The sequence below is a fragment of the Mauremys reevesii genome, linkage group 4, assembly GCF_016161935.1.
Source record: "Mauremys reevesii isolate NIE-2019 linkage group 4, ASM1616193v1, whole genome shotgun sequence".
In the NCBI taxonomy this organism is placed as follows: Eukaryota; Metazoa; Chordata; order Testudines; family Geoemydidae; genus Mauremys; species Mauremys reevesii.
Genome location: NC_052626.1, coordinates 17,185,227 through 17,211,062, shown reverse-complemented (window position 1 = coordinate 17,211,062; position 25,836 = coordinate 17,185,227). Strand labels below are relative to the sequence as shown.

The 25,836-nt window shown below is 42.5% G+C and overlaps 1 protein-coding gene across 1 annotated transcript in view; it reads right to left on the bottom strand.

Moving 5' to 3' along the window:
• Positions 1-25,501, bottom strand: part of JAG2 (jagged canonical Notch ligand 2) — a 91,799-nt gene extending 66,298 nt beyond the window's left edge. The window contains 3 exon segments of the mRNA XM_039536874.1: positions 23,922-24,245; positions 25,009-25,116; positions 25,119-25,501. Coding sequence (XP_039392808.1) covers positions 23,922-24,245; positions 25,009-25,116; positions 25,119-25,169 — 483 coding nt within the window. The 5' untranslated portion in view covers positions 25,170-25,501.
• Positions 25,502-25,836: the final 335 nt, after the last annotated feature.

Sequence of the window (25,836 nt, the reverse complement as noted above, 5' to 3'; positions counted from 1 at the left end):
CCAAATAAAATCTTGAAACAAACAAACAAAAACAAAAAAGACACACACCACACCCAAGCAGAATTTTAACTCCAGAAGAGGCGATCCAGAGGCTCCATGAAATCCACCCCAGACTTCGCTGCCGATATTAATTGTATGCGGAAGGTACTCAGATGCCAAAATGATAGGCTAACATATGTAACTTTAAGACAGAGGTAACAATGTGAAACACTGACATCTGCGCAGACATAGCACTTTGTTGGACAATGCTGTTAAATGGGTATTTAAAAAACAAAAAGCCACATATACACAAACAAAGAACTGAGTGCTTTAGTCCATTCCAAGTAGCACCCCAAAAGGATCTTTTAACATCAAATGCACAGCGATGGGCATACATTAGCTGGAAGGACACAGTCAGACAAATAGACGCATTAAAGACGGAGAATGATATTGTAGATTTCCCTCCAGTGTGCCAAATCCATAGCACTGCATTACTGCAAGTCTGATATTCAATGGCAATGGTTCAATAACTAGAGCCTGAGACTCACTATGCAAGTCAGTCGGTGGTCAGGAAGAAGAAATACTGTTCCAGAGAGTTTCAAGGGGCAGGGGGAAGAGGAGGAATTTTTAGCCACTTTTTAGGACCTCATTAATCTGTTAAAGTACAGAGATTTATTTGATTTTAAGCCACAGAGACACTGATCTACTTTCAGTTAGTTCATGATAGGCCAAAATGTCTGGAGAGAGCTGACCTTTAAAGTTAAGCTCAAAAATTAAAGTACTCCATCACTCAGTTTTTGCACAGGGTGAACAGAGGACTCCACATTGATCTGCAAGCTTTTTCCATTGACAATTATCCCCCCTCTGGCATCCACCAGAAAGACATTACTCACCTGCTCTGAAATACAATTTCCTCCATCTATACACACTCTTTTACAAGCCAAGCTATCAACGAAGACTCTGGGGCTGGGATGAAGTAAGGTGCCCAAGTTTTGAGGGATCCAAAGCCTGAATCACAACTTGATGGGACACTTTGCATTGCTGTCTGAAACAGAGTTCACAAGCACACTTGTCTGCACCAGTATAGGGATATTAGGATCAAATTTTGTTTCAACTGAGTTTTGCCAGTACCTTCACTGCCAGAGGAATTGGTGCAAAGGCATATAGCAGCCTCCTTCTCCAGTGACTGAAGAACACGTTCCCTTGCTAATGCAGGTCTTTAGCTGAGCCATGAGAATTCAGACATTAGTTTCTTGTTTAGTCCAATGGCAAAGAGATTCCCTCCCAACAGCTCCCTAGAGGAAGGTCTGATCTTTCACTCCCAAATCCTTACGAGTGGTCTCTGGATTAACCAAAGAGACTCATTACATCATTAAGTATTCTCCTTTCCTGCCAAGTACATGGCAACCATAAAGCTCACATGGGACAGAGTGCACTCCTGGAGGGAGGGGTGGGAAGGTAGAGAGAAGAATGCTAGGTGTCTAGGCTGTAATCTCCAGCATGTTTACATATAACTCCTGTTCTTGGACAGGCCAAGTTCCAAGTATGTGGGCTCTTGATTCCAGGCAGTCAACTCTAGCCACTACAGTTTGGACATCAGTGTTTGAAAGTCCATTTTTAATTGTATCCTCTCCCTAGACTTTGACTAAGCTAGACAATCCCAGATCATAGATTAGCGGGCTTTCAAGGAAGGGAACTTTCAGTCTGAGATACTAAAAGATTCTCCACCTCACCCCACCCCCAACAAATTCAAAGGTAGCGATAATTATGACACAGAACAAAGTCACAAAGCAGCTTGATATTACAGTGATTTCTGTAAGGTTATGTACATGTTCTCACCATTAAAGTTAGTAAAAGCCACCATACGAAACCAGAGTGCACTGCATATGTACAGGAGTCCACTAAATGGTAGTTACCTCTAAAAATGACTGTGCAGAAGAGGGTGCTAGCTTTGCTACTTAAAATACATCACAATAAAAGCTGAAAACAGACTTTATAAATAGTAAAAAAATTCTGTGGGATTGCTACAGTTACTAACTAAGTACACACGCTCTGAATAAGGCCAAAAGTGTTTAGAACTGTTAATTTGAGGCTCCTTTACTACATGTAAAGGAAAATAAAGAAGAAATGGAAGTTTGATATGCAGATGATTAACTTCTCCACAAGACAAGCTCATCTAGAGGGACAACCATCCATTGACAGCTAGCCACATAACCAGGAAAGCTATTTTTTGGTTTGTTTGTTTAACACTAAGGACAAGTCTAGACTTCATCAGGATCTACATTACAGAAAGGTGATCCAACCAAGCAGTTTGTCGTTGAGAAGATTTTTTTATTTTTAAATTAAAAGAAACATCTTATGCCGATTTGTCCACCAGCAACATACATTTGCGTCCTTAACCACGACATCTGGTTCACTGTTTATGCAGCACCCTTAGGGGCAGGGATCTTTTTGTTCTCTGTTTATAAAGCACCTAGCACAACTAGATTCTGGGCCAGGACTGTGACTCTTAGGTGCTACAATATTACAAAAATAAGAGACTAACTAAACTAAAGATGCACTTACCAGTCTATTGTAATTTCAACAAAATTCCATTTTTTAGGTCTCAGGAGAAAAATAAGTTTACAGAAAGAGGAAACTCAAACAGCTACATTGAGAAACTCACTGTAGACACGCACCCTTAAACTGTAAACTATCCTGTTATGATCGTCTTGAACAATTTCATGATAAGGCTTTGCTAAAGATTAACGGCTATTCCCCAGCCTCATTCTACTCAGTAATTGGACCCAGGGTTGTCAGTCTGTTCAAAAACCTAGGACCAGCTTGATACCCATATTGCTGAGCCACACATCAAATCTAATCTTGAGGCCAAACTCTGCAAGGACTGTATCTGTTAATCAGACAGCCATGCTCCTTCACATCACTATAACCACTCAAAACCAGGAGTGAAATACAGGTTTGACTGACTTCAACTGGGCCAGGATTTCATCCACAGATTTTTTTCTTATTTTAAAAAGTCTCAGGAAACAAACTCCTTCTTTTGTTTTCTCCTTTACCAATCTGTCACCCACAGAGAGGGTAGAGAGGCAAAAAGGCATCCTTTAAAAAGTGGAAGTTAAATCTTATTGAGGAAAACAAAGGAGCATAAACTCTGGCAAATGAAGTGTAAAAATATAATTAGGAAGGCCAAAAAAAGAATTTGAAGAACAGCTAGCTAAAGACTCAAAAATAGAAGAGACATTTTTAAGTACATCAGAAGCAGGAAGCTTAGTACGCAACCAGTGGGGACACTAGATGATCGAGATGCTAAAGGAGCACTCAAGGAAGATCAGGCCATTGCAGAGAAACTAAATGAATTCTTTACATTGGTCTTCAACACTGAGGATGTGAGATTCCCAAACCTGAGCCATTCTTTTTAGGCGACAAATCTGAGGAACTGTCCCAGACTGAGCTGTCATTAGAGGAGGTTTTGGAACAAAAATTGATAAATTAAACAGTAATAAGTCACCAGGATCAGAGTGCATTCACACAAGAATTCTGAAGGAACTCAAAATGTGAAATTGCAGAACTATTAACTGTGGTATGTAACCTATTTAAATCAGCTTCTGTACCAGATGACTGGAAAATAACTAATGTGATACCAAATTTTTTAAAAAGGCTCCAGAGGCAATCCTGGTAATTACAGGCCAGTAAGCCCAACTGCAGTACCAGGCAAACTAGTGGAAACTATAGTAAAGAACAGAATTATCAGACACAGATGAACAGGATTTGTTGGGGGAAAGTCAACATTCCCTTTTGTAAAGGGAAATAATGCCTCCCAAGTCTACTAGAATTCTTTGAGGGAGGGTCAACACACACATGGACAAGGGTGATCCAGTGGATATAGTGTACTTAGATTTTCAGAAAGCCTTTGACAAGGTCCCTCACCAAAGGTTTTTAAGCAAAGTATGCTGTCATGGGATAAGAGGGAAGGTGCTCTCATGAATTGGTAAAGATAGGAAACAAAGGGTAGGAATAAATGATCAGTTTTCAGAATGGAGATGTAAATAGTGGTGTCTGCCACGTCTCTACAGGGAGCGGTACCGTTCAACATATTCATAAATGATCTGGAAAAAGGGGTAATCAGTGAAGTGGGAAAATTTGCATCATACAAAATTACTCAAGATAGTTAAGTTAAAAGGAAACTATGAAGAGTTCTAAAGGGATCTCACAAAACTGGGTGACAAAAATGACAGGTGAAATTCAATGTTCATAACTGCAAAGTATGATGGGGTCTAAATTAGCTGTTACCACTCAAAAAGATCTTGGGGTCATTGTGGATAGTTCTCTGAAACCATCCACTCAATGTGCAGTGGTAGTCCAAAATAAAATAAAATAAATAAATAAAGCTATGTTGGGAATCGTTTAAGAAAGGGATAGATAAGATGACAGAAAATATCATATTGCCTCTGTATAAATCCATGGTATGCCCACATCTTGAATACTGCATGCATCATCTCAAAAGATATTGGAATTGGAAAAGGTTCAGAAAAGGGCAACAAAAAATTATTAGGAGTATGGAATGGCTTCTGTATGAGGAGGGATTAATAAGACTGGGACTTTTTAGCTTGGAAAAGAGACGACTCGGGGGGGGGGGGGGGGAATATGATAGAGGTCTATGAAATTATGAATGGTGTGGAGAAAGTAAATAAGGAAGTGTTATTTACTCCCTCTCATGACACAAGCGCTAGGGGTCACCAAATGAAATTAATAGGCAACAGGTTAAAAACAAACAAAAAGGAAGTATTTCTTCACACAACAGTCAGCCTGTGGAACTTTTTTGCCAGAGGATGTTGTGAAGGCCAACAGTATAACAGGGTTCAAAAAGAGACCTAGATATAGCCATGAAGGATAGGTCCATCAATGGCTATTAGCCAGGATGGGCAGGGATGGTGTCCCTAGCCTGTGTTTGCCAGAAGCTGGGAATGGGCGACAGGGGATGCATCACTTGATGATTACCTGCTCTGTTCATTCCCTCTGAAGAGCCAAGCATAGGCTACTGTCAGAGGACAGGACATTGGTCTAGATGGACCTTTTGTTTGACCCAGTATGGCTGTTCTTATGTAGAACAATTTAGTATGGCTAGCAAGGAACTCATCACCTGAAGTCATGAGGCACTATGACAATCTGGAAATTCGAGCGATGGAGGCAAACTTGATAGTACCCTGAAGCTAAATTAGAAACAGGATGTAGGCATCCCAGAAGCTGATGGCAGAGAATTCCCCTAATGAACCACTTCAGTCACAGACTGAAGTGTTGTCACCCATAAATATGAAGTCTCCAGCTACTTTAACAAGTGCCTAGAATCAGCCCAAGATACTTCAACCAGGGAATATTTTTCTATCCAGTCTCTTCCTGAAGGAAAAGGGTTGTTACCTGAATGCCTGGCAAGGGCCATTAGATAGCCTGAATTGCTACCTGTTAGACGGAAGAGCCTGCCATCTTATTTCTGTTCCCCCATGTAGGCACCTACCGAGTGATCAAGCCACTGCTTAAGGCTACTTAAAGAGAAGGTTAGGGAACTCAGTCTAACTGATCACTATAAGGACATGTTTTCCCATGCTTCAATCATTCAAATCACACCTCAGCAAAAAGGATTAAAAGGTCTAAAACACATGACCCTATGAAGGAAGACTGAAAAAAAAAATGGGGTTGATTTAGTCTGGAAGAGACTTGAAGGGGGACAGAGTTTTCAAGCACATAAAAAAAAAAGATTACAAAGAGGAGGGAGAAAAATTGTTCTCCTTAACCTGAGGATAAGACAAGAAATAATGGGCTTAAATTGCAGCAAGGTTTAGGTTGGACATTAGGAATAACTTCCTGTCAGGGTGGTTAAGCATTGGAATAAATTGCCTTGGGAGGTTGTGGAATCTCTGTCATTGGAGATGTTTAAGAACAGGTTAGACAAACACCTGTCACAGATGCTCTAAATAATATTTAGTCCTGCCTTGAATGCAGGGGATGGGACTAGAAGACCTCTCCTGGTCCCTTCCAGTCTTATGATTCTGTGATCTCATGGCTTTTCTCTGTTCTGTATTAGTAACCTGTCTTCATTATTTACCACTCTCCCAATTTCTTGGGTCATCTGCAAACTCTTTCAGTGATGATTTTATGGTTTATCTCCCAGGTCACTGAGAAAAACAAACATAAGGCCAACAACTGAATCCTGTGAGACCCTGTTCAAAAAATGCCAATTACTGACAGTTTACAGTTACATTTTTGAGATCAGCTAGCCAGTTTTTATTTCATTCAGTACATGCCACACTAATTGTATATTGTTGTAGTTTGGTTTTTAAAGGGGGGGGGGGGGAAGTCATGCAGATATAGATGCATTCCAAAGAATAGCCCCAGGAGGGTGCACCTGGCATCAGCTGTCAAATAGGGCCAGGTCAGAGTAGAGCTTCAGAATTAGGAGAGAAGGAGGGAATAATGAGTCAAGACCCAAGCCAAACCCAATTACATTTTTGGGGGAGAAATACAGGCCTTCTGGATCTAAGACTGCACAGAGGCCTAACCCCAGGTTTTAATAGTTCTCAAACGACTGGATTAACATTTCTGTACTAAATTCCAAGAAGTCACATTATTCAGTAAAGCCATAAGCACTGCCAATGCCGGGAGAGGTTTTGATTAATACACAAGTACTGTGAGGAACAGTCTTCTCAGGGGCTTCTTTCACAGGCTGGAGAAATTTCCAGAACTCAACATTCACATCTAGTAACGCCAACACTTCTTCCACTAAGGAGAGCAGGATCCCACCACATTTTGTATGTCCTCAGCCTGAGGGGCACTGTTTGATTGACTCTGCCTGAGACATGGACATGCCTCCAGAGGTCCACTATGCAGGACCAATGCTCCCTAGTAAGCTGTATGCATCAGGAGTAAGAGCTCCTCTTATAAAAGAGAAGCAAGAGCCTCCTCCCCTGCAGTGCCATTTCTTCCAGATGTCAGAGAAATAGGACACACTGTTCACACACGGATTCTTCCACAAGTGCTGTGATGTCAGGAACGAGAGACTACTCAAGCAAAGATAGATACAAACTGAAATGTAGCCTTATTTCCCAGGCCTAACCCTTATCAGCTTCTAAAACAAAGCCAGGAGACAGCATGAGAATTACTTCCACTTGCTGGAGCCAGAACAGGGAGCAGAGCTAATGCAGCAAGCAAATCTCTGTTTGAGAAAGCAACACTGGAGCCCCTCCCCCCGCGCTCTTCCTTCAGTTAGCGAATGAAGTAAAAGCCACTTGTACTGGTATGAGAGGCTAGTGAAGTAGGCATGTTTCGGTATAACATCCTTAAGTATAATCTTTTATAACAGTTTTAAATACTTAATATTTTGGCAACATAGTAAATAGCTAATTTAAGTCGCCAGGAATCTCAAACTACAGCTTTTTTATTATAATCCAAAATTAGGGTAAAAGTCAATTCAACAAAGCTTTTAACAAAAAAAAAAAAGCCACACCTCAGAAAGGCTGCTGACCAATATTAGAAATGCTAGTGTAAGTTGCTGAAAACAAAACTGATGGTCCCATGCATTGCAAACATTATTTTAATAGCTGTTGTATGTAGGACTACCACCATGCAAGTGTTAAAATCCTTGTCCCCTCAAACTTAACTTATATTTCTAAATTAAAAAAAAAAATAGTACTCTGAGCTGGGATTCAAGCTCATCAACAGGCTTAAGTCATACGAATCCAATTTTTTCTATTCTACCAGATTCCTAAGTGAGTGAATCCTGTGAATCCTCCCTCAGTGTCATTCTTCATAAATACTTCTGAAGTGGTGAGAGGTGAGCACACACACAAAAACTGACGTGTATATCAATTTTTTTAAAGTTGTCACAGGAAGTTCATTTTTATGTCCCTCCTTACTATTCAATCTTTTTATATATATATATATAGTTAATCATGTTAAAGTTAATTTAAGAAATCATAGTCACCACTTCAACAGAAAGTGTTTAAATTGTTATGCTAATATCTTTTTAACCACTTTGAACTTTGGTTTCAGACACAGCCAAAGATTTCTCCTTCCACTAGTTTTCTGAAGAGGATATTGTCTTCAGAGGAGAGACGTGATGGATGAAGATAATAGACATGCTTTTTGCCTGGTCATAACAGCCTAGAGCAATTTCCTTCTCTACTTCCATCCCAGATGCTTTCATGACTACACAATTATTTAAGATTTAGTGCTCTCCATGCCAGCTGATTGAAGTGAGCTTCAAGCCATTTCCAGGAATTCACATGGAGTGCTCCAATAGCAGAAATATACAATGAAGCATCTATGAAGTTAGAAAACTTGCAATGCATCACACTTGTTTAGTAGTCTTGTGTGAAGTGGAGTCAACACCATTTTTACTCAAATATTTGAATATTCAAAGAAACTTCCAGCCTTACTACCATCTTTTTGACCTGTTTTGGACATGCAGGGTCATCTACCTTCTATTCACTTCTCAAAAGTCACTAAGTTTTGATATGCAAGTTCTCCATGACCTATAGTGTTACAGGGAAACATGCCTCCTGCATTCTCTCCTTATGCTGATGAAAATGAAGCTAAATTGTCTCTTTCAAAGTGTATGTAATGACCATGAAGAGCCATTAATGGTTTACATAAATTTTATGCCGATATTTAGAATTCAAAGCTGAACCAGTAATTAATACTGTTCTTCCCCTCCCCCCATGCTCCATGTGGCATGGATATTATCAGGTCCTCTGGGTGTTTCAAGCTGTGCATCATTATAATTTCAACTTCAAGTCAAGAGGGAATTAAACTAGCCATGTAATAATGTACTTTAATTACTGTTCTAAACAGAGAACACCTGCATGCATTGTATTTTGTATTGCAACTGTGTATACTAAAAGGTAAATTTATATTTTGATTATACATGTCTTATAGTTTCTCCAATGTATGGCAAACATGTTTGCAAGAGTGAGTTATTTTTAATTCTTAGCAATTTTAATATTCTAAAATAAAATCTTGTAGCACTGTAATCTAAAAGCTTAAGTAATTAACAAATATTAAACAAAAAAAAGTTAGATGTGTGCTTTTTAACAAAGCCTTATTCTACATACACATCCAGCAAGACAAGAGACTTGTTTAAGTAATTAGAACTTCCTGCTAAAAGATGAAACATGTATCCATTCAAACGTGCAATACCGGACATGTCCCTATGTAGACAGCTTAAAAATAAAAACAAAAACCTCTGTACTGTCAATATGAAGTCACCCCTATATTGAAGGAGCAAGTACTTGAGCGAGTTTCCCCCAATCCTTGGCTTCTAGCTAGTTCCTCAAAGAGTAGCAATTGCTACTGCTTCTGTGGCATGGCCAAGTGAAGAACTGGAATGAAGCCACTTACAACCATCAAGATGTTAACAGCTCTTCATCACTTTTTAAAATCTAGTCCCATAATTTAGAAGCTATTCCCAAGCACTCCTAACACAGCATTGGTCACAATTAGTAACAGCAAAACATGCAACCACTAAAAAAAAAAAGTAGTGTGTTTTTTAAGCTGCAAAAGTGTCCAGTTTATCATGGCTTCCTTATTTATGGTTGCTCAATCCAGTTTCTTGGCAAGCTAGTAAGTAGGAATACTTGATTTTGCAGGATAGCAAGCTTCTGAAGATCTTAGTTGTGACAATTACAATCCATGATACTTTGGCTGGTAGTTTTCATGAGGGGCAGCAGGACCTAGTGGTTAAAGCACAGGGCTATGAGTCCAGAGAGCCAGTTTCTTTTCCAAAGTTTTTTTTTTTTAAATGCACAGGTCATTTAACACCCTGTTTTCCTCTCTGTAATAAAAGAATAATACGGCCTTACTTCATAGCACCTCTGTGCAGTGTGAAGTATAAAGCTTTGAAAGCCTCAAACAAAAGGCACTATATAAATATGGTGATAGTTCTCGGGGTATTCAGGACTGTGATTCACCTGATTACCCCCCTGCCTCCAATGAGACTAGCTTGTGCTTAACTGGATGCCAGTTCCCTGATACCTCCTGCCTGCTAGTCACCCAAATAATCCTCTCTGGGCTATGCCAGCCCTTACTTTGCCTCAGAGAGTAACAAATGGTGCACCTCAGTCCCCACAACCCTTTGAAGCATTCCCTTGAAGTGGACAGCCCCTTATTCACTGAACACTTACTAGCTCTGCTGCCCCCAATGGGAACAGCACACACACCTTCTTGATTAGTTCAGTTTAGGATCAGCTCCTTGAACAGATGCCACAGCACAGCATATATTATATATACACACACACACACCCCTCTTTACATAGTAGCAGTACATAAAATTTATCACAATATTCCTAATCAGTGACACACCTGTTTTCCTTTCAGAGTAATAGCCGTGTTAGTCTGTATCAGCAAAATCAAGGAGTCCTTGTGGCACCTTAGATTAACAAATTTACTTGGGCATAAGCTTTTGTGATGAAGTGGGTTTTAGCCCATGAAAGCTTATGCCCAAATAAATTTGTTAATCTAAGGTGCCACAAGGACTCCTCGTTTTTGCTGTTTTCCTTTGATACGCTACATGACGTTCTTTGGTGAACCAGGATGTAACATACCAGTCTCAGGAAATACTTGTAAACTCTATGCACCCCCCCTCTAAGGTTGCCAATTTCGGTTGGACATATTCCTGGAGGTTGCATCACATGACAATCTTTAATTAACGATTAATATATTTAATTCCTGAAGTCTACAGGATAATCCTGGAGGGTTGGCAACCTTGACTCCCTCTGTGCCCCTTTGCCAGCTGGCATTAAGATGTTCTTGGATCACAAGTGTAAGTTATTTTTCCCCCCTCTAGAGGGCTTTACAGCTGCACAAGACTAAAGGATCTCACCTCCCTATTCCGCCCCACCACAACATTTTTCTTAAATGGTTTATAATACAAGCTATTAGAAGACTTTACATAATTTTGGTACAGTAACATTCTTTCTAGTCAGTGTGAATTTCATATTGGAAAAGCTGTTCATTGCTTATTTTGAGAAGGAATACACATGTATACTTTTCTAACTGAAGCTGTACTTTTGATCTTTAATATGTGCATCTTCCTTTCAAGTTAAAAGGTAATGCTATGGAAGCACTATGGGCTATCAAAAGAACCCAGAAGTTAGTTTCTGGAGATGTGGATAACCAAGTACAGTAGAACCATGATGTTACACACAACCTCCATTCCTGAGTTGTTTGTAACTCTGAAATGTTTGTAACTGAACAAAACATTATGGCTGTTCTTTGACTTAATGCAGCTTTGAAACTTTACTATGTGGAAGAAAATGCTGCTTGTAACCATCTTAATTTAAATAAAACAAGCACAGGAAGTTTCCTTATCTTGTCAAGTTTTTAAACTTTTAGTAGTTTGTTTAACACTGTACTATACTGTATTTGTTCCCCCCCCCACACTACTGCCTGATTGAGTACTTCCAGTTCCAAATGAGGTGTGTGGTTGACCAGTCAGTTCATAACTCATGTAGATCCATAAAACTTCACTTACATGATTCCTTTACATATGCAGTGTTCATATACAACAGTTAAAAAAAATCCAAAAAAGGGCTAATACTATATGAGCAAAGACACTATGGATTGAAATCCCAGCAAGACAAAGCTTACCATTCAAATTGCAATTAATCCCCAAGAACACTTGCACTGTACAAAATTTCTAGAATGTGGGGCAGATGTTATCATCAGATATTTAAAAAAAGCAAGGTAGACTGGTTTGCTCTGCACAAATAATAGAAAAGACCCTTTCCCAGAAAAAGGCACTAGCGGTCCAATGAAGTACACAAGCAATAGTTACCCAGGAAGATTAGACGAGTCACAACAAGTAGACACTGAAGATCAAGAAATTTAAGTTTCACATGTATCTAGTTTTAACCTAAGATAGGGGACTGGAACAGTTTCCAGTATCTTAAAGCAAAACACATGTTAGAAACTATTCAGGGGGAATAAAAAGGGAAGAGGAAGATTCCCTTTAAAAAAAATATATATACACACATGAATGCTAAATACAGTACAGTCTAAAGAATAATACAGGGAATAAAAAACCCCACCAGAGAAGATGTGCAAGAAGGGACAATTTTTTAATATATACACACTTTAAAACTTAAGTAAACTGCACTCTATCTACAGCCTGCTTAATACTCCAGTCTTATCCCAGGTTAAAAAAAAAAGTTACTTCAGAGAGCAAGCACCTGTGCATCTGTCCAAGGGGCATATAATTGGTTATTCAAGAACTATTAGTCTGTTTCTTAGCAACCTCTGTAAGCTCTAATCAAGTAAGGCCAAGATTGTCATTTATCCTTGAAATGCCATGCCCCTTTCATCTAATAGAGGATTCTAACTGCTATTAGGCAACAAATAATAGTTTTAGCCATGGATAATATCCATGCTCACTACACATTTCAGCTGAGAATTCTTTCTGATGCCAGAGATCAGGAAAGCTCTTCACTATATGCCTTTCCCTTTATTTCATTTAGCTAACAACTGAAATGCTGACTGCTGAAATAATCCATTTTCTTCCCCTCAATTTGTTTAGATGAACTGCCAAGCTAAAACCACTGAAACTAGGGGCTAAGTGTTTGTAGTTGGATCCTGTGAGAAGAAAGTCACTATATAATCAGAGTAATTAATCATTGGAATAATTTACCAGTGTCATGGTGGATTCTCCATCGCTGACAATTTTAAATCAAGACTGGATGTTGTTTCTATAAAATATGCTCTAGGAATTATTTTGGGGGAAGTTCTATGGCCTGTACTATAGAGAAGGTCAGAGGAGATGATCACATTTGTCCATTCCAGTCAGACTCTATATAGAGGTAAAAGAGCCTGGTTCACGAAACAAGAATTTTTGCAACAGTGAATGTCTTCAGTATGACTTTATATAAGAAAAGCATCTTTATACCAAAAGCAGCAGTACGGACATGTTTCCAAGCAAACCATTATAATTCATGAGCCCCCCAAGAGTATTTAAGCCCCCAGAACTTGTGAGATGTGTAAGCGGATTATTTTATCCACCATAAAATGCAGCCTTTTCAATGTGGAACACTGCTGGCAGAGCAACACTATGGCAAGAGTTGAGACTAAACAGTATATTGTATCCAATTTAAAAGCACACAGTTAACTTAGGTAGCAAGACTGAAATTATCCAAGTAGGAATTTGGATATATGCCACTGAGGACTAAACTGACCCACAAACTGTCTTGGTGGATTTCTGATGGCCTCTATTCTAAAATTCACCCAAGAATGTTCCATATGACATTTTGTTACAAGTTGAGCCCTACTAAATTACAAGCAACAATCGAAATGGTTTAGATACCTACTAGCCAGAAGTGAATGGTGGTACCAGCAGCAAGATCCAGGGCAACTCACTGGTACAAAGTTTAGCACCCTGACACACCTCCACTGAAAGGGGCAGGATGGTAGGGTTCCTGAAAAGGTGCTCTCCCTAGCCACTGGCCAGCAGCTCCATCTTTTGGATGATCCTCTGTTAAGTTCTGATCCACCCTTGCCCCCAACCCATTCCTGGGAAAATTTTTCTTCTTTCAACCTGCTCCTAGGAGCTTCCTGGCTGCTATAAGTAAACCAATAGGGTGGGGGAAGAAGAAGTAACAGCAGAAAGTAAACTTTTCTTCAACTACTGTACCACATCCCCCCTGCCCCCAGCCCATGGAGTAGCACCATTGCTTGCTTCTGCCAAGGACTTTTCAATCAGCATCTACAGAAAGTTGATTAGTTTTATTCCACTGACTGGGGGGGGGGCAGGGAAGGGGAAAGAAAAATTTATAAGCACAAGAGTATCTACAACTGTCTGTAGATCAAAGGACAGTGCTGCATCTAGTCACAATTACTTTAACATAAGGTTAGTTGAGGTAAAACTACATCTTGCCCTGTCTACGCTTAGTTTTTATAACTTTTTAGTTATCTCCTTGTAAAAATACTTTTCTTGCAGCAGACATAGCCAGAGTGGCTTCACACGTCATAATAGGGTCAAACTGCTCAAGACAGTATTATAAGTGGAAATGATACAGAGCTTCTACAATAATAAATTGTGACAGATAAGAACCTCCTTCCCCACCTTTTACCCCAGGTTTATTTTGTTTAATTATTATATTATAAATATAAATAAAATTCTTTGATTGCAGATGGACTATATATTAGAACAACAGATTAATGCACATGTCCTGTATACTGCAACAAGAGTGTAACGATCTCATTGATGCACTGCCTGGAGTGCCTTCTGAAATGGATGGATACCTGGCAATCAGAATTTCTTTCACATCTATAATGCTAAAGCCTGCACAGCCTGAATTAAGCTTCAGTATCCTTACAGAAGAGAACTTTAGTAAAACATTGGTGTGTCAAAGAAGTTTTAAATGTTAGAATTAAATAAGGTTTCAGAGGCACAGATACAGAATCAAAGAAATGCAAGACTGGAAGGGACCATCTAGTCCTGCCCCCTGCACTAAGGCAGGACTAAGTTTAAACTGTCCTTATATTACTGCTATCTGAAGAGTTATTCAAAGTACTCTTAAGGGCATCTGAAGGAAGAAAGGTCAAGAAAGTATAACAGAACAGGTGGCAGGCCACGAATCTCTCTGCACTGCAAGATATTTTTACAAGAAATTCTAAGTTCAGTTACATCTGAAATATGCAGAGGACATCAAGGGTTACCTTTCCATTGAAGTTTGGAAGAGAGGACTTCTCTATATAGTTACACAAAACGTCTCTCTTCATACTTTCTGCTCTGGGCAAGCTGCAATATTAGTTGTTGGTACACACAGCATGCCAAGTAACAAAAGCCCCCCCCCTTTATTTTTTGGTAGGTGGCACCTGCAACTACCACTGAAACCAAGTGAAATAGTCCATACTCAGCATACCTGAAGAATCAGAGCCTAGATCACCATCTCGCAAATGCAGCCACCAGGGCCGCATGCGGCCAGCAGGGGGTTTCCCTGCAGCCACAGCAGGTTCCTGGCCAATCGGGAGGAAAGGGGGGAAGACAAGAGCATCAGCCCCTACCCTTCCTCCCTGTTGGTCCTGCATGCACCACCTCTCTGGAGACACTGGTGGGACAAACAATGCTTAAGGAGCAAGGTGAGGAGTGGGTGAGGTGAGCAGCTGTGGGGGAGAGGAGGCAAGTGGCAAGATGAGTGGCAGGCGGGGAGGGGAGCGAGGAGGCAAGTGGGGGGGCCTGGCGGGGTAGTAAGGAGGCGAGCGGTGAGTCAGCAGCCGGGGAAGGAGGTGGGGGGGGATGTCTGGCTGCAAGCGGGGGAGTGAGGTGAGTGGTGAGCCAACAGCAAGCAGGGATTCTCGTGGCGGGCAGGGGGGTGAGGAGGTGGGAGGAGTGAGAAGGTATGCAGCAGGCAGCAGCAGTCAGGGGTGGGGAGTGGGGATGAGGCAGTGAGGGGTGAGCACATGGGCAGTCAGTAGAGCCCCTGACTCCACCCCTTCCCCACACACCTCCCCCCTCCAGCAGCCAGAACCCCAAGCCCCTCTGCCTGGAGAAGCCCCAAGCGCCCCCCTTGGCCGGAGGAGCCCCGGGCTAGCCGAAGCCCAAAGTCCTCCCACCCCCACCTGTTTGGAGCATCCCTGGACCAGCCACACCCGTGCCTCCCCTCCACTCCCCTTCCCAGACATGTTAATTATTATTTGGACTTCTATTATGTCAAAGCATTTTTAAATTTACTTCAGAATTGTTATACAGACACCCACTTCTACCAAAAAAGCAAAAGAAACAATAATAAAAAAAAGACAAGAACGTGGAAAGCACCTTATTTGTGTTTCTATTCTGTTGGTTCTCTCTATTCTTTACTGGACCCGTGCATTATTTTTAACCAAGTCTGCAAAAAAACCCAAAGCCTTACATAAATAAATTACAATGATTTGGATGTATAGATGTGCCTATTACTTTATTAACTTTAGGGGGTGGGGGAAGTGTCTGTGTTGGTGGCCACACTCTGAGGCGACCAAAAAATTTGATGCAAGAACCCCTAGCCTAGATCATCGCTATATCATCAGTGAACATGCAAGATTTAACTCAAAAGCTCTCTGATCCAATACGGAAGGGATTCTGTTTACATATTGAACTAGTCTCTCACACACACACACACACACACACACACACACACACACACACACAATCCCAAGAGAAGTTAGAGCTGTGAAGACAAGTACTAAGCAGCTGGAAATTTATCCAAACTCCCGTATCCACTAACCCATATGAAACAGAGAGCAAAATTTCCTTGTACACCCCCGTCTCTGTATTCATAAATGCATTGCAGAGAGACTGCAGGGGATGATTTCTGATGCACATTCATAAATTATCTGTAAGTGTCATTTTGGGTTATTAGGACTGAGCATGTCCTTTTAGAGTCTGAGAAAACTTCCTGTGATAGTTATTACAGTACTACTAGAATGTTCTCTAATTGCCTAGCCAAAATGCCACAAAAAGGCACTAATTAAGAGTAAATATTTCATTTGAAAGATTATTAAACTAGGGGCTTGCCTACACAAACACCTATTTTGTGGCAAGCTGGGGTGCAAATATACCCCACATTACGTGTCCATGTGAACATTGCTGCTGCACACCAGAAGTTCCCTACCATACTTGGATCTATCCTGCTTTGAAACAGTGGATTGATGCGCACTAGGGAACTTTTAGTGAGGGCAGTAGTGTCCACCTAGACACTACAGGCACAGCAGGCTAGCACAGAGTAGATTTACACCCACCTTACGAATATGAACAGCTTGTGGCAAGTCTTAAGAGTTTATAGCAGGGGTGGCCAAACTGTGACTTACAAGCTGCATGCGGCTCTTTTACAGTTGAAGTGCAGCTCGTGGAGCCCCTGACACCCCGCCCCTCCCCGATTCTCCACCTACCAGACTGGACAGGTGAGTTGGGAGCCTCTGCCTTGCAGCAGGGTGGTAGTGTAAGGGCTTCTGCACAGCAGGGAGGGGGATCTCAGGGCTTCAGCAGGAGTGGGGCTGAAACCCCAACCCTGGCAGGCACCTCCCGCAGGGCTGAAGCCCCGAGCCTCGGCAGATATGCCCTGGGTCTCGAACGTCTGAAGATTGTCATGTGGCTTGGAGGGTCAGTAATTTTGGCTACTCCTGGTTTATAGGGAAACTTTGTATGGTCAGCACAGATTTCCATCAAAAAAAGCTGCATTCAGTTGGTTGCAAATATAAAATATCTATGCAATGTGTAGCTACCAACTACTTCATTTTTCATATTAATTTCCCATTATACTGGCCTAATTCATATAATGTGCTTATACTGCACCTATCCCTGAGAACTTTAGTTTGTTAGATGATCTTATGTTCACTTTCTCTCCTTCCCCTCACGCACTCTATTCTATATCAAGTTTTGTTGTTTTAAAACTGGAGTGTCAATGGGGTTAAGAGACAGCTTGTCAAAAGTAGGAGGTTTTACATTTCATTCTAAAGGCATTTACTTTGCATCATTAACTTGGGCTAGTCCCATGGAAGACTGAAAAGGACATGACCTTGAATTTGATCCAGTAATCAATGGGAATCCAGTGAAGAAAGCATTGCTGATCAGAGATCCCAGGTGCATTGCATTATGGTAATCAGTGCCTGAGTGACAAAAGAATGGCTCACTGCAGCCAGACCCAGAACTGAAGATGGGGTGCAGTTTCCTAGCCAGGGGTGGGGGAGGCATTTTCCAGCCAAAGCTATTTGGGTGCCCAAAGACAGCAAGGAGTCCAGGTTAATTTCAATCCAAATCTCTAATTCTGCCCTTGCTACAACCATGCAGTTCTCAGACTCCCCTAACGAACTATGTGAGCTAGCTGTGTGCGCAGGATTATGCTTAAGTAGACAACATCTAAAGAACAGGTTTAAATTATATATTAAAAGGTATAGTGTCAGGTGGATCTTGGCTGTACTGATGCAGCCAAGTTAGTCTTTCAAACAGCTTTGGGTATGATATATTCCACACTCTAGTTCAAACTTTATCTAAAGCATAAACAATTCCAGACATCTGGATGAGATGGATCACTCTAGTATCTGGGTACAGCATACAAAACTTAGAGTTTAAAAACACCACTCACACACTTTCATACATAAGATCCAATACCTGAAAGTTCCCCTCAGTCCCACAACATTTTGACTGAGAAGGATACTTACAGGCTAGATAAGAAGAGCTGAAACACTTATGGAAATCCTGGACACATTCCAAAAGCATAGGGCACGCTGATCTTCTGGCAAGTTCCTGGAAAAAATTAATTAGAAAAAATAGAAAAAAGCCAAGCCTAACCACTCAGGATGCAGGATTTTGGAGACAGAATCAGCACTTTCAATTTTACCTAGAGAGTTTGACAGCCTGTGTAGCACACTGGTGTAATATGCTCTTACCTGACCATCACAGTCAAGGGTTTGAAAAATGGGGGTGCAACTCCTGGTTTTCCATTTTCTCTGTTCAAAATTTTCAGCTTCAAGACCGGTCAGTACAATACACCTGCATGTTTAACTCAACTGCACAGAGTACCAATATTTTTGGTGCCTGTTGCAGAAAAGTGAAACATTTTTGCCATGGAATTCCCCATTTCATGGCATGGAGAGGTGCAAGATTGCATGGCTACAGAAGACTAGAAGCAATGGAGCCTTGAATGCAACAGTTCACACCTTGTAGAGCTATTGTTTCAGCCAGGAATCACTGCAATGGTTTACTCTGGTTCACACTTTCCAGGTTCTCTGCTACCATAGGGGCTGAAGTACTATTTCATGAAAGGAGGACAGAGGAATGGTGGTAGCAATCCCCAACACCATTTTGTTGCAACCCACAGGTGGAGAAGCCCTGGTCAACATTCTAGGATGTTAGCCCTCTGATAGGTCAAAATGTGATCTAGTGTGTTAAGGTGTAGCTTTTTTTTTTTTTTTTTTTTTTTGCACAATAGCCTTCAAGATATTGGCATACATGCCCATCTTCTTGGCAGAGACCTTACAGATACAGCTTGACTTTCAGAGGAGCAGACCTCTTACAGAGCAGACACAAGTAAGCCCCTAACAGGTAGGGGGAGGGAAGGCAGAGAGAAGACAGACCCTCTTTTTGAGTTGGCAAAGCCTTGGATAATTAGATACACATAATTATTATTAAAATACCCAGTATCTTCCAACTAAGATTCTTAGGAGCGCCTTACAAACACTAAGCCTTACCGATGTGATGGAGAGTCAGTATTAAGTGACAACTCCCAATCTTTTGCTCTAACCATTAGTCAACACCCCACCAGTCAAAACAGGCTGTGCTGGAATAGCCCCCTTCATGTATAATACACCTTTCAATGTTTCTCTCCTGATCAAGGTATAGAACCAATTTTTAAAATTAACGGAAGCCTACGCATTTTGTGGAAATGCAGGACCAATTATTATATTCCTGCATCTTCAAGATGTTTGATAGTATCTCTTTAGTTGGGGCTATTTCAGAAAGTCTGAAAGCTACCTTATCACTTATTTCTTACATGTCACTTACCAGTTGCCATGACAAACTTATTCTAGAATCAATCCATCAATTTAGGAAGAGCCTGTTCTGAAGCAAGACATTAAACTCGACTATAAGTGTGATGTTTCTCATGATCTCTTGATGCAGACAGTTCCTAGTAATGTAAGTTAATGCAATGCATTGGGCAAAGAACCTACCACTTTTAAAATCTCACATTCCACAAACTTTTAATATAAAAATCCAGTAGAGCTGAACTTCTGCATACAGAAGCATCCCAATTGCATTCAATATTGAACAGTTTTGTTTGTCAACATGCCTTGCAATGAAGTCAGTTTTCAGTAGTATTTTAGTCAGATGTTGAAACTTCTATACTTAGAACACAAGCAATTATTGCCATCTATGTAGTTTATATTTATGAATCTAATAGTTGTTATAACATTTTATGTAGTTCTCTTAACTTGAGAAATACATTTTAATGAAGTAAAATTTGTTTATTGATAATATCTTTTACATGTTAAGATTCTCAAATTTTAGAGGAGGGCAGAGTTGAGGTGGGTGGGTGAAGACAGCTGTATTGTTCTAGCTGTTCCTCAACTTCTCCCACTGCCAAATTTCTGCAAAAGACATATTTCAAGGTAGCAATTTTAGAAACTTTTTGGCAATATCCCAACCTTCTCTTGAAAGCAGATCAAGCTACAAAGTTTTAATTTAAAAAAAAAAAACTAACAGGAAACAGGGAATGAGCAACAATTGACACTTCATATCACCTTGTAGGTATCACTGAACTCAGGTGTTCAGCTTTATAGAACAGATTTGTCATACCTCAGACTACTCTAAAGAAGACTGTCTTTTTAAAAAGAGACTTGAGATATGCTAATCTAATTGAAAAGTAGTATGTTTTATTGTAATAAAGCATCTTAACAGGTGAAAAGGGTGTTTCTATTAACAGTTATAAACATTTCATTTACAGCCATTGTTAATTTGTGATATTAAGAGATTACACAGAGGAAAGAATACTGGAGACAAGTTTTCCTCAGTGTTCAATTTGTCCTAATCAATAAGTTAAAAACAGTCTCCTTAAGTAGGCAACCAAGCCTTCACTTAGTGGCCAGTAATATGCTGGCCAGTAAGAAGTCCGCATATACCAATTTTTGTTTCATTGGGTGATATTTTATCCACAAAGATTTTTTTCCTCTGGCTTACACAAGAAGTTTTAGACTTTAAGTCCCTTGCTGACAGTGGATGCCAAACCAAATGCATTTTATGTAAGTTAAGGATATGCTTTCTTGCCCTCTTTAGTGGCATCTCCTCCAACTTGATCAGTAAGTGACATTACTCATTACTGGTGTGCTTATGTGCACACTGATGTGCATAAAACTAGCCTCATGACAAGAGTACAGCAACTGAGAGGTATGCCAATATGAAGAGTTTACACAAAGTGACCTGTTTTGAAAATGGCAGTTTTAAGAGTTTGATGTTTGAGTCATTAAAGTCAACTTCTTGAGGACTATTCACCAATGAACACAATTCAGCTCCAAAAATGCAATTGTTTCTAGCATTTATGTTAAAATAAGAAGTCTTATATGAACTGGAAAGTCTTTCAATTTACTCTTGTTCACCACAGGTCTTATTGTATAATTTATCACAGAAGTATGGCATTCCCAAGATCTTCCTCTTAAAGCTGGACACTCGTGATGAGGCTACAACATACCAGTTTAAATGCAGCATATAAAACAGCTTGGGTAGTTTTTAAAAGCTGTAGTACAGCTAGTCTACAGTTATTTTTAGAGTGAAGGGTGGGCAGGGAGAGGACTTTATTTCTTCCAAACTCAAAACGCAAGCCACCCACCAAATTGCATTTTGTGACTGGTTGCACTGTTTAAATAAATTACAGGTTGCTTTGCAACAGCTGCACAGACACACTGGAAATGAAACACCAAGTGTTTCAGCTTCAGTGCTTCCATAAAGTGGTGTGGGTAGTGGTGTAAAGGATTTGATGGTTGACAGATATTACTTGGGTGCTGGAAGTATTGCACTAAATGTGCCTGAAGAAGACAGGCCTGTTAAAGTTTAGGACTTCTTCAGGATACAGAAACATAGATGGTAGCTGCAAGATAGGAATGTGCTTATTCGGACAGCAAACAGAGAGTTGAGCTCAGGAACCTGTATTATGAAGACTACCCAATTCTCTGCCAGTTTCAAGAAGCAGTACTAGAAACTGGCACAATAAAATAATGAGCTAAGTTACCTCTACGTCCTCATGCACACCAAGTATAAAACGTTTTCAGATGCAAATGTTGCTCACTTAGCTTACTCAAAGTCAAGTTTATAATTTCACCACACCTTTATTTTACAGCTGACTTTTTAAAAGCAGAAAACATCTTTGTTTAATCCTTTATCACATTTCAGCTAGCTGTTCAGTCATCCCAAGTATCATTTATATAGTATTCACCATACTCCATCAGCAGGGAACCTTATAATTCAATAGAAGACTAGGAAAGAGTTGCAGTGGCCATTAGAAGCTAAGCCACTTTGTACAGAGATCAACATGTAAGAGCTTGTATCCATTCCAAAGTTCTGCACTTGGATTTAAACAGCGAAAAGTTAAAGTATCTTTCTAATCTGAAGCATCCCCTCTCCCTTCTGTACTAAGAAAAGCCAGTTTAAAGCTGACCAGCTCCCCCATTAGCGGGAACTGTTCGGAGGAGGAGTCTTCAGTAGTACTGAGGATTTAAATGTTGTGGGATTTCTTTAGCATGACCAGTCTTAGCTTCATCATTTAACACTGATTTCCAGAAGAGGAAGATCTTACAAGCTTTGCACAGCCCAAGGCAAGCACGGATCCAGTCATTTCTTGCTCAGTACCAAGAATGTGCTCGGCCCTAGAACTGCCATAGCCGGCGTTCGTCCTCCCATGCTGGGCTCCTACCCTAACTAGGGCCCGCTGCCACGACGAGTCCCCACGCCTCTGACACGAGCCAACCCGCACCCCGACCGCCCCCTGCAGCGCGGCCCTTGGCAGGGGCAGAGCGGTGCCTGCGGGGCCACACCTGCCTGGCGCGGGGCGGGAAGGCTGGAGCCGGCTCCCTGCGCGCGGCCTCTCCCGAGCTCACCCCGCTCAGCGCCACGTGACACCGACCCCTTTTCCCCCTCCCCCGCGAGGGGCCAGTCACACGGGCCGCCTTGGATTTCGCGCCTCCCTCAGCGCCAGTCAGCGTCACTCTCAGCCCCACCCCACCCCCGGGCAGGGCGCCACCAGGAGCCCTGAGACCGAGGGGGCGGGGCGTGACCGGCCCAAACCCACCGCCCTGCCTCAGGCTGCCTCAGGCCCGGGCGATGGGGACCCCGCCCGCGGGGGACGGTTCCTCCTGGCGCCTCGGCGCCGCGTACCCCACAGCGGAGCTCACGCGCCTACCAGGCCAGCGGCTTCCCCTCCCAGCCTCGGCCCCGCCCACCGCTGCTCCAACGGCCGCCCGCCAGCCACTTCCTCCCGCCCCCGGGGCCGGTCTGGTTCCAGAAGCTGAGCAGCTCGCGCCCTTCGCGAGCCGCCGCACGCGCTCTCCACTCACTCCCCATCGCCTGAGGCCAGGGCAGCGGCTGCCGCCTCGCCTCCCCACGCCCTAGGCTCACCGTGGTGCACGCGCCCCCTGCCGGGAGGCTCCCCTCACTGCATGCCCCATTGAACTGCAAGCAGGCAGCACCTTGCGCCACAAACAGGGGAGGCTCCAAGTCTGTGCAAAGCTGCAGGACCGGGAGCCAAAACAACGTGTCTCCTTCCATGCAGAAGCAAATGCGTCTTGCATGGCTTAGTGCTCACACCTGGAATCTGCGAAAAGCAGGAGCTGTCACGCAACTGATTCCCCAGCTGCTCCTGCAGGACTGAAACGCCCTTATGTAGATACTTCTGGTATTAGTTTTTATTGTGTTTAATTTATTACACTGCCGCCTGTGCTTTATATCTACTACTGCCACAAATACTCCGAGTCACTAGACTCGCAGCCTGTTGCGAGCGTTTCTCGAATGCCTCCCTATCACACAAGGGAGTTAATACAGCTCCCCTAGCCCTAGAGATCCCGATCTGCAAGACAAATGAAATTGTTGCTGGTGAAAAGGGAAACCACAGCTGTGCAAATGTACATGCAAACAGCAAGCGTTAATATTAAACCTGGTAACCATCTTCCATACCTCCTCTAACCTCCACAAGCAAGGAGCACACACTCCCTTCAGTAGTCTACTAGAGGGATTGCAGCGCAGGGTTGAAGGAAAAAGGCAACTCAAATTAGAAAGTGGAGCAACGAACACAGGGAGGTCGTAACTATTCAGTCATCCATTTGCAACCATTAGGGGAAAACTATTTCCTAGTTTATTCCTTCCAGCCTATTCAATGCACACAGAAAAATGATTTTGCGTTGAGGAAATTAAAATGTGATAGAAAAAGGGATGAGAGTCAACCTACCGGCCATGCAAACTGAAAAGGTATAACAATCCTGCCTGCGTCATGATTTTTGCCCTGATGAGAATATTTGTTGCTGTTCAAATAAAAAGTATTTCCACCGAGAACTGGGGTAGATCCGGATCCGTAGTTGCAAGGTCCAATGGGAGTGATCTTGGCCTGATATTCCTTTAAACAAACTTTCACATAAGTATCACATTCATCCCGGGTACAGTTCAGGTTCTGGGGACTTTTCATGCCATCACAACATTCCCCATTCAACAATTCTCCGTTTACATTCTTCACCGAGTTAAGCTGCAGCTCGAAATAGCCCGTGGATTGGGACACCTAAAAATAAAAATCAAAAGGGGAGTCAACCTCATTACTATAGCGTCTTGGGAAAGTGCATGGAAGTTTGCAAACAGCCAATACAAGGTTTCCTCCCAAGCCTTTCAGTAAAGCGTTTTGCTATTAAAATTCTATTTACTATAAAATAATACAACTAGAACTGTATAGCTGTTACTGCAGCAATACAAAAAGCTGCACTAGGTAACTGCGCTGCAAAAGTACTGTACATAAATATTCCACTGCAAGGGATACAGACATTTTTAAATCCCTCAAGGCTGAATAAATTATTGATAAAAGGTATGAAGAGGAGACGTATACAGAAGTGAACACCCAACTCCTGAAATACAACAGTAATTATGATCTCTGCAAATGTAACCTTCGTTTTCATACAGAACCGCTTAAAATAAAATGGGTGTGAAGGAAACGTAGCTGCAAGTTGTATATGTTCTTCCAACACAGCATATTGATTTCCTCCCCCCCCCCTCGTTTAAACCCACGGATCTAATGCCATGAACAGGAGACTGATTGAAAGGCTACAGAGACAGAAAGAAGCCATGGCAACCCCCACAATGAGATCAGGGTTTTAGGTCTAGGAGCCATGCCCCAAAAGGGGCAATGTTAAAAAAACAGTTACCTCTGCCTACGAAATTAAATGCATTCCCCCTCCTCCACCGCACCCCATTTGGTGGGAGAGGTGAATCCCTTTTTCTGCTGTAGCCCCCAGGACATTTCCCCACCACTCTGCAACCGCCAAGCTTCTTACCTGCACCCACAAAGTTAGGAGCAGCACCAGGCTCAGTGCTGCTGTGAGGGGAGCCCAGTGCCGCCGGCTAGACCCCAGCATGCCTGCTGCTCCGAGCCGAATGGTGCTTGATCAGAGACGGGCGAGGAAACCAGCCATGGACCGGCCGCGGCTCGGAGCATCGACGGCGAAGGTCTTTACATGCACACGGCGGAGGCTCCGCTGCTGCCCGGGAAGCTTTCCCCAACGCCCCGAGAGGTGCAGGGCATGGGCTGTCAGCGCGGACCGCCCAGAGCGCTCCCGCAGCAGCAGCGCTGGTTCGCAGGCAGCTCGGCTCGCTCTCTGCGCGCCCGCACTGCACGAACACCCAACAAGTAGGTGCCAGAGTGACAGCTTCATTACCCATTAGTCACCGGCGCCTCTGCCTTCATATTAATGAGGGGGACGGGCCCAACCCAGGAGCAGGCGGGTGTGGCCACACGGCGCTGCTCCTGTTCTTAAAGGGCTGGGGCACGGGGAGACGGAGGGGAACGCCGGCGATGGGCACAGCCCAGGGGCGCATGCCGACTAGCCGCAGGGATCGGGAGTGCGCGCTGTGCGCACTAGTACTGCTCGTGCGCGCCCAGGCAGCCGCCACCTGCGCGCGGGGGGTGCCCTAGTCACTCCGGCGCGGTCACAGCTGCGTGCCCTGGGGATTGTGAGAGGTGCGCCATCAATCGTTCAGCGGGTGTGTCCGGGGGGGTGGAAAACTTTAGCAAACTGGGAGGGAGCGGTAAGACAGCAGCTAGGGCGAATGCACTGGTTAGAAGCCCAGTCCTCTTCCCGTCCCTGGCCCCACCTGCTGCTGGC